We start from the raw sequence: 9,532 nt of genomic DNA, 5'->3' as shown, positions 1-9,532 counted from the left end.
ATGGATGGTTTTGTAGGTTATCTCCTCTTACAAATTTTGAAGAGCATCTTCATGTAATTCTAGTAAATTATTAATACTTTGAAATGTGGCTCAATCATCTAAAATTTTATGAATCTTTTGAACCATCAGGCAAGTTTGATATTATTTCTCAAGCAGTGTACAATTCCAATTGCTTTAAAAAGTCAAACACAGCTGCAAAACCTGTATTGGACCCAGCTTGTTCCTCGTCCATAATGGTCTGATAGCTGGGTACTTGTCCAATAGAATTCTGCATCAATTGTACTCCAATAGAATCCTGTATTGAACTCAACAATGTATAATAACCTCATATTTCTATATTCAAATTATATTGAGGAAACTTGTATGAATAAATGATTATTCTGAGAACAATGGTCATATAGGGATGCTACAGACATTGTTTGGATATTTTTGTCATTACCAGCTTCAGTCTTTGGCATTACATGCAAAAGATCAAACAGAACTATCCAATATAGCATAAATGTATTGGATACTACAGCATACAATATGGGAATTTATTGGAATGTCACATGGTATAATTCAGAACCAGCGATTGAATGTAGATAATAATTATAGAATATATTATAATAATATGTCTGTATGTATATTATAGTGAAGTACTACAAGACCAAGCAGAAGGCTACGTTAGAGGGATACAGTGGATTTTACTCTACTACTATGAAGGTGTACCATCATGGAGTTGGTAAGAAATTATTTGAAACATATTTAGGGATAGGACAATGCATATGGCCATCTTTTCAGATATGAAGATGGTTAACCAAAAACAGAATTATTGTCAAAAAGTCTTTGAATGGTTGACCAAAATTATTGAAAAATTGACAAAAACCAACTGAATGGTTGACTTGAAAGCGTATTTTGCCTCCAGATGAGCCAAACAATTTTGGACAAGAAAATCGAACTTAAGGAAAATGTACTAAGATTTTAAGAAAAGTTATAAAGATATAAGTAATAATTTACATGCTATTTGTAAATGACTGGTCTTGCAGTATTTATCACTATTTTTCGACTGCCTTATTGCCAAAGGTAACAGAGGCAATAGATGGTTCAGGTAATCCTTGGCCAAGGAGTAACTTTTTGGAAACTGTTACAGGACACCAAAAAAAATCTAAAGTTTTTATGCCCCCACAATGTGGGAGCATATAGCGTTGCACTTGTCCGTCCGTCAGTCCGTCCGTCCGTACGTCCCGAAATCTTGTGAACGCAACTCCTCTTAAACCGGATGGCAGATTTTGCTTAAACTTACAGGGATAAACAACCTTAATGTGTAGATGGTAGTAAAGGAAGGAATTTTCGCTGTGATCAAATTTAACAGAATTATGGCCCTTTGTTGATTTTTTCACTAGATACTATGTAGAAATTTTGTGAACGCAACTCCTCTTAAACCGCATGGCAGATTTCGCTTAAACTTACAGGGATGAACAACCTTAATGTGTAGATGGTAGTAAAGGAAGGAATTTTTGCTGCGACCAAATTTAACAGAATTATGGCCCTTAGTTGATTTTTTCACTATATACTATGTAGAAATTTTGTGAACGCAACTTCTCTTAAACCGCATGGCAGATTTTGCTTAAACTTACAGGGATGAACAACCTTAATGTGTAGATGGTAGTAAAGGAAGGAATTTTTGCTGCGACCAAATTTAACAGAATTATGGCCCTTTGTTGATTTTTTCACTATATACTATGTAGAAATTTTGTGAACGCAACTCCTCTTAAACCGCATGGCAGATTTTGCTTAAACTTCCAGGGATGAACAACTTTAAGGTGAAGATGGTAGTAAAGGAAGGAATTTTCGCTGCGACCAAATTTTACAGAATTATGGCCCTTTGTTGATTTTTAGTTTTCAACTTGTGGCACATGTAGTCCAAAAAATATTTGACCTAGAGTCATAAGATTGACAGAACAGTGGCGTGTGGGGGCATCCGTGTCCTATGGACACATTTCTAGTTTAGAAATAAAAACAAAAGTATGTATGAGGCATAATATGCATTTAGAGTGTGGAAATTGTTTACCAGAAGTATTTAGATGGTGTACCGCCTCCGTGGTCGAGGGGTTAGAGTCGATGACTTCTAATCCAGGTACCTCTCTGGCGTGGGTTCGATCCCCGGGAGATGCTTTGGTAGTTTAGCGCGGAGGAAGGTTGTCTAGTACTGGTGTAACTCTCCAGGAACAATGGTTAGGAAACTACCCGCCTATATGACTGAAATACTGTTGAAAAAGGCGTAAAATGAGACAAACAAACAAACATTTAGATGGTAAATTTAGTATAGTAAAAGTTGTAGAATGGTTGACAAAAATGTAAGTTTTAATTAACAGGATGTACAATACAGTATGACCTTGACATGTTTTTGTGACCTTTTTATCTCAGTTTGACCTTGACATTTCAGGTATTATCAACACCATTATGCACCATACATGAGTGATGTGAAGGATTTCAAAAATATGAACTTAAGGTTTGACCTTGGCACTCCATTTAAACCGTTTGAACAACTGATGGCAGTTTTACCTGCTGCCAGTAAAGATTTATTACCTCTTCCATATCAAGTAAGTGGCTTTGTTGCTATAATAACCCATTTTTATAAGCTTGACTATTTAAAAGAATAGGGAGAGCTATTGTCGGTCATGTCGGTGTTATCCTCAGCATAGCCATCACACTTTGACAAAGTTTTTGCGTGCAAGTTGGTGTTGCCAAAACTACAGAAGTGAATGGGTTGAAACCTTACCTTCAGCAGTCAAAGACCCATTTCTCTAAACAGATTCTGACAGAATAATGGTTCTTATTGAAATTTCTACATTATCCAGACTCTTGTTTACTATTAGTCGACAAGATGCCCTATTTACAGCTCTTGTTATATATCTTTTAGACTTTAAGATACACATAAATATTCAACAATAACATATTTGGCATAATGCCAGTATCATCATTCGAATATTTGGGCCTTTGATACATGCATTAAATAAAAAAATATATACATGTATATATAGGGAAATAATGAAAAATTATTATTTAAAAATGTCTGATTAAATCTGTTTCAAACCCAGTTATGAATGGATGAAGATTTAGAGCATCTATTTTCAAGAATGTTATTTTGAGATTTTTGTAAAACCCAAGTTAGTCAAAATCTTCTTTCCTGTTCTTGCGCCATGACCTAAATTGTGTAAGTTTGCTGTAAACCCAAACAAAACAGTTTTACTATTAACAAGAGGCTTTTGACTTGTTAATGCTATCTTTAATATGTTATATTTATGATATATATTTTAGAAACTGATGATCAATGACACATCACCTGTGATAGATTTTTACCCGCTACAGTTCGATACAGATCTGAACGGGAAACAACAAGACTGGGAAGCTGTCGTTCTCATTCCTTTTATAGATGAGGTAAAAATCTTATTATCGCGACCTCCGTGACAGAGTTCCGGTATACTAAAAAGTTACATAAAAAACACTTCCCCCATCACTGCTGTTGGTTCCAGTGCTGCACACTTTTTATTGTTTCATGTGAAGAAGCCATTCAGCTAGTTTACAGAATCATCTGAATGTTGTTAGTTTTACAATAAATGCTGTGCAATGCTATACCTAACATAATAGAAAGGGGGTGGGGAAAATGTCCTGAAAACAATGAAGAATCAAAGTTATTGAACACAAACGGGGCAACACTGCTGCATAGGTTCTAAGAATTGATGATTTTAAGTTTACTTTTATTAATTTTAATTGTTTTTCTTAAAACAAACAAATGTCTGGTGAGGGTGAATTTTTTTAGCTCACCTGTTACAAAGTGACAGGGTGAGCTTTTGTGATCGTTTTTCGTCCGGCATCCGTCTGTCCTCCGTCCATCCTTGAACTTTTACTTTAAATGACATCTCCTCATAAACCACTTAGCCAATTTCATCCAAACTTCACTGGAAAGTTCCTTTGGTGATCACCTTTAAAAATTGCTGGCAACCGAAAGAAAAAACTTTAAATATCTTCTTTAAAAAAACCCAAAGAGCTAGAGCTTAGATATTTGGCGTGAAACATCTTCCAGTGAGTGTCTACCAAGTTTGTTCAAATAAAAGCCCTGGGGTCAAAACTGGCCCTACCCCGGGGGTCATTGATTTTCCTTATTTGTGTATAGCAAAAACTTAAAAAATCTTCTTTGAAAAAAACCCAAAAAGCTACAGTTTAGATATTAAGCATGAAACATCTTCTAGTGAGTGTTTACAAAGTTTGCTAAAATAAAGCCCTGGGGTCAAAATTGGCCCAGTCCCGAGGGTCATTGATTTTCCTTAGGCAATAGAAAATAAATAACAAGATTCTCAATCAAATTTTGGGGGAAAAAGGGGCGGATGGGTGGATTTTAATTTTTATTTTCCATTTTCGCTATGAAATTACACACAAGGAGGTCAATATTTGGGAATTTGTTCTATATATTTTGTGTATGTAAGATTCAGATTGAGAATTAAGAAGCAACATGATAATATATCTTGATTGTAATGATCTAGCTGTTTTATTGAACCTTTCATATTTTGACATGTTTGGACAAAATAAAAAAACAACAATATATAGATCTACATATATTGTTACAAAATAAGACTTCTTAATTTTATAAAAGAGTTGAATAAAGATGTACTATGCCTATGCCGATCAATAGTGCTTTGAATAAAGATGTACTATGCCTATGCCGATTAATAGTGCTTTAACATGAGTAAATTAATTAATCAACCAATGAAGCTAACAAAAAACATTGCAAAAAGACAACCCTATTTATATATCACATTGCAAAATTAACATCTAAGCTATTGAAAATTTGGCAAAGAAAGTACAGAGATTTACCTAATATATTATAAAGCTATCTTATTTTCACTTTCATACCATGACTAGATATTATAAAGATTACATACAAAATCAAGCAGCACGCTGACCATGAATATTCTATGCGCAATTCATTTTTAAGGCCACAAGGACCAGCACCCTTTTGTTTATTTTTGGTTCAGAAGATTATTTCAGGCCATGACATTACACGTATTATATGATAACAACCTGGGTGAAATGTCAAAATGACGGCTTTTCTTAGTGTGGCTTTTCAATGAAGAAACAAAACAAAATGTGGCCGGTAGAAATAATCAGGGTCCTCACTAGGAATTTCAAAATCCTGACACTCCCAATTCTGCTGTTTTTTCTTGATTAATTCCATCATGGAGCTTGTCTAATATATCTGTGATTCCACACACCCCCCCCTTAAGAAGATATCCATTGTACAACACACACTGGCAAATGTCTCATTCTAAACTAATGTAAACAAAACAGTAGGTAAATTTAATTAATAAACTTTATTTAAAGTGTTATTGGACAATTTTTATCAATACAAGGCTTACTTTTGTGACTTCTTTTTTTATTATAAAAATCGGCATCGCGAAAATATGTGACAAACGAAAAAATGTCTGTTTCCTGCATAAACATTCACAATTAGTATTTTTAGATAATTATTCAGCTGCTATTCTAAAAGGCATTGTAAAACAAAATTACCAAATTTGTAGTTTACGGCAGAATTTACCGATGAACTGCTGTTTATTTGAATATTTGACTTGTCCAAAATTGTTTTTTTGTGTTTCAAACTTCAATATTGTTAAAGTTCTTTAACACATTTCATTTTAACTATCAAAACAGGTTATTTTTAGCTCTTAGAAATTTTATTTGGACCCGAGGATTATTCAGTAAGAAATTTCATCTCGGCCCGCATGATCCGATCTTTATTCAGCCAGGACCGAGACTGACGGACTTTCGGCCGCACAGATGATGATACACTTATATACTTTAAGTACCTGGCTCCCGTACACAGTAATCAAGCTAAAAACTCAATTCTTATTCTTTCTTTCTTTCTCTTTCTTTCTTTCTCTTTCTTTCTTTTTTTTTTTTTTTATACGCCCGTTTGAAAAATGGGACGTATTATGGGAACGCCCCTGGCGGGCGGGCGGCGTCCAATTTTGTCCGGAGCATATCTCCTACATGTATGGAGGGATTTTAATGAAACTTCATATAAATGTTCACCACTATGGAGGAGCAGTGTCGCGCACATGAACCAGGTCTCTAGGTCAAAGGTCAAGGTCACACACTTAGAGCTCATTGAAAAATGCTTGTCCGGAGCAAAACTTCCACATGTATAGAGGGATTTCAATATTACTTGGCACAAATGTTCACCCATTGTGAGGCGGAGTGTCGCGTGCAAGATTCAGGTCCCTTGCGGCCAAGGTCAAGGTCACACATAGAGGTCAAAGTTCAGATAAAAATATGAAGATGTGTATATGGACCATTTAGTCATCATTTATTGAGGGATTGTAACACAAATGGTCATTATTCAAGACTATGGCTGTGATACATATAATTTAGGTCAATATATACAAGGTCAAGGTCACTAAGATGATGAAATATCCAGATTTTGTAAATAGAATTTAATCAAAGGGAGACAACAAAGTTATTACTTTGTTCATAAATGACTAACACACAATTACTCCCCTTGATCTATTTTCACTTTCAATTCTAAAAATAGAATTTAATCAAAGGGCATGAAATAATCCTCTTTCTTGGACTTGAGTATGTTGTAAAGAATGTAACATTTATTTACACATGTTTTCATTCATTGGTCAAGATTCTTAACTGTGATAACTATGGTGTTCTGTAGACTTGGTATTTGTTCATAAAGATCATACAGTAATTACCTTATCAAATGTAAATACTTTCTCATAGAAATTTAATTATATTTTAATTTTCAAGTAAATATCAGTTCAGCTCATTCAAAGATTAAGAATTGTAATGAAATGTATTTCCCTAGAATAAAATCTTAAATCAGAATTTTTTAGTTATTAAATTACATGTACTTTTTATACGCCCGTTTAAAAAAAGATTAAAAATATGAAGATGTGTATAGGGACGATTTAATCATCATTTATTGAGGGATTGTAACACAAATGGACATTATAATGACTACGGCTGTGACACATGTACTTTAGGTCAATATATGCAAGGTCAAGGTCACAAAAGATGGTGAAATATCCAGATTTTGTCTGGAGCATATCTCCTACATGTATGGAAGAATTTTTATAATACTTTATGGAAATGTTCACCACCATGATATGTATTGCTCCATGCATGATCCAGGTCTCCAGGTCAAAGGTCAAGGTCACACTTAGAGCTCATTGAAAAAACGCTTGTCCGGAGCAAAACTTCTACATTCATAGGGGGTTTTCAATATAACTTGGCACAAATGTTCACCATTGTGAGGCTTAGTGTCGCATGCAAAATTCAGATCCCTGCGACCAAAGTCAAGGTTACACATAGAGGTCAAAGTTCAGATAAAAATTTGAAGATGGTTATAGGGACCATTTAGTCATCATTTATTGATGGATTGTAGCACAAATGGTAACTATCATGACTACAGGTGTTACACATTTAATTTAGGTTAATATTTGCAAGGTCAAGGTCACCGGAGATGATTAAATATCCAGATGTTGTCCGGAGCATATTTTCTACATGCATGGAGGAATTTTAATGTTACTTTTATAGAATTGTTCACCACCATGAGACGTAGTGCCCTGCACATAAACCAAGTCTCTAGGTCAAAGGTGAAGGTCACAGTTAGGCTCATAGAAAAACACTTGTCTGGAGCAAAACTTCTACATGCATAGAGGGATTTCAATATAATTTGGCACAAATGTTTCATCATTGTGAGGCTGAGTGCCGTGCATAAAATTCAGGTCCCTGCGACCAAGGTCAAGGTCACACACATTCTGTGCATATCTTCCCTATTTGATTTGTTTTAAGGTTCATTTAACAACACAGTGCCAAGAATAAAAACCTGCTTGCTAGATAACACTTATCCATAATGCCGCCATCTCCATCTAAAGCTTTTTCGTAAACGGGCGTATTTTGTGACTATGGCACCCTTGTTTTTTTTTTAATAAAAATCGTTCAGGCGGAGCAATTTTTGCCGGGCGGGCGGGGATGAGAATCTTGGAATTTATTTTAATATGTATATAGCAAAAACTTTAAAAAAACTCTTCTTTGAAAAAACCCAAATACCTAGAGTTTAGATATTAAGCATGAAACATCTTCTAGTAAGTGTCTACAAAGTTTGTTCAAATAAAAGCCCTGGGGTCAAAGCTGGCCTCCCTCTAGGGGTGTCATTGTTTTTAACTATATGTGTATAGTAATTTTTGTTTTAAAATATCTCGCAATAATAATGGACACTTTTAGATTTTATGCAAGACAAATCAATATATTTTCATTTACTATTTTTTTAGAATCGACTACTCACAGCAATTCGATCTGTAGAGCATCTTCTTACGGATGAGGAGAAGGCACGTAATGGTCATGGTCCGCACCTGTGTTACGAATATACACCGGAAGCTGGCGAGCCATATCCCTCTCCTTTACCAGATTTCCCGGACATTGCTATCAGTCATTCCAAGTAAGTTTTACAAAATAAAAAAAATTAATACCAGTTATGAAAGAAATATAAGGCATTTTATTAAAAGAAATATTCTGTTGTTTTATTCCATGTAAAAATTTTATTTTAAAGAAAGCTGCATTCTGATGAGAGAAGCATTGATTATCAACGACCAAACTTTAATTATTGTATTGAAATTATTGAGTAACAAAAAATTTGTCATGTCAAATTTAGCAACTTAAAAAAAAGAGACAATGAAGTTTATGTTATACAAATGTAATGTTGCATATTTGTTTAAACAAGAATATTGGGATACATAACAACTTATTTCTTGTGTGCAGCAAATTAAAATGAAGTCTGGCTAAGAAAAAAAAATTATGTTTATGTGAAGTTGAAGACAATGGTGTCATTTACATGTGATTTGAAAAGTTACAGAGAACAATTTTAATTTTATCTTCCAACTTTTGCTAATGTCTAAAACCTACCATCGGTTTTTAGCTCACCAGCAGACATTTTCACAAAAAATCTTACGATTTATCTTAAGTTTTTCACTTACGATAATCGTAAGTGAAATCTTAAGTCTGTTTCACAAAACCAATCGTAAGTGAAAAAAAATATCTTACGATATTTTTTTTCAAAATACACTTACGATAAATCTTAAGATAAAAAGCTTCCGTAGCAACGTACTTTCGGTTTCGGTGCGCTTGCGCAATACTAGTTTCCGGTTTCATAATCGTCTGCTTGAAAAGAAAATGGCCGCTTCAAAGAGAAAGCCAAACTGGGCCAGTGATGAACTAGACGCCCTGGCACAGGCGGTGTCAGAAAATCTTTTGACAATCAAAGGGAAATTTTCCCCTGGGTTATCAAATGCCCAGAAAATGAAATGCTGGGAAAGCATTACAGAGCGGTAATTTGACATGTATTTATATGACCTAATTTTCTCTCTTGTTGATATTCTATATATAGATGCCTATTTTTAACCCTTTTTAACGCAGGTGCGCATGACCTCGTTAATCATTGTTTACATTCTATATACATGTATAGACAACCGATAAATTCTTATGTATG

General features: G+C 34.3%; 1 protein-coding gene across 1 annotated transcript; it reads left to right on the top strand.

The window, feature by feature from the left end:
* Positions 1–605: 605 nt before the first annotated feature.
* LOC132740938 (5'-3' exoribonuclease 1-like) lies at positions 606–8,485 on the top strand (the record flags this gene model as incomplete). The annotated part of the gene is made up of 4 exons (XM_060728999.1): positions 606–721; positions 2,426–2,582; positions 3,301–3,420; positions 8,319–8,485. Coding segments are annotated over exons 2-4 (416 nt in total), but the record flags the coding sequence as incomplete, so codon positions are not given.
* Between the last annotated feature and the right edge of the window lie 1,047 nt (positions 8,486–9,532).

This window comes from Ruditapes philippinarum, unplaced genomic scaffold, assembly GCF_026571515.1.
Source record: "Ruditapes philippinarum isolate M1 unplaced genomic scaffold, ASM2657151v2 ctg23271_1_1_1_1, whole genome shotgun sequence".
Classification (NCBI taxonomy): domain Eukaryota; kingdom Metazoa; phylum Mollusca; class Bivalvia; order Venerida; family Veneridae; genus Ruditapes; species Ruditapes philippinarum.
Note: the sequence above shows the minus strand (reverse complement) of the source record. Positions and strands in the feature narration are given on the sequence as shown.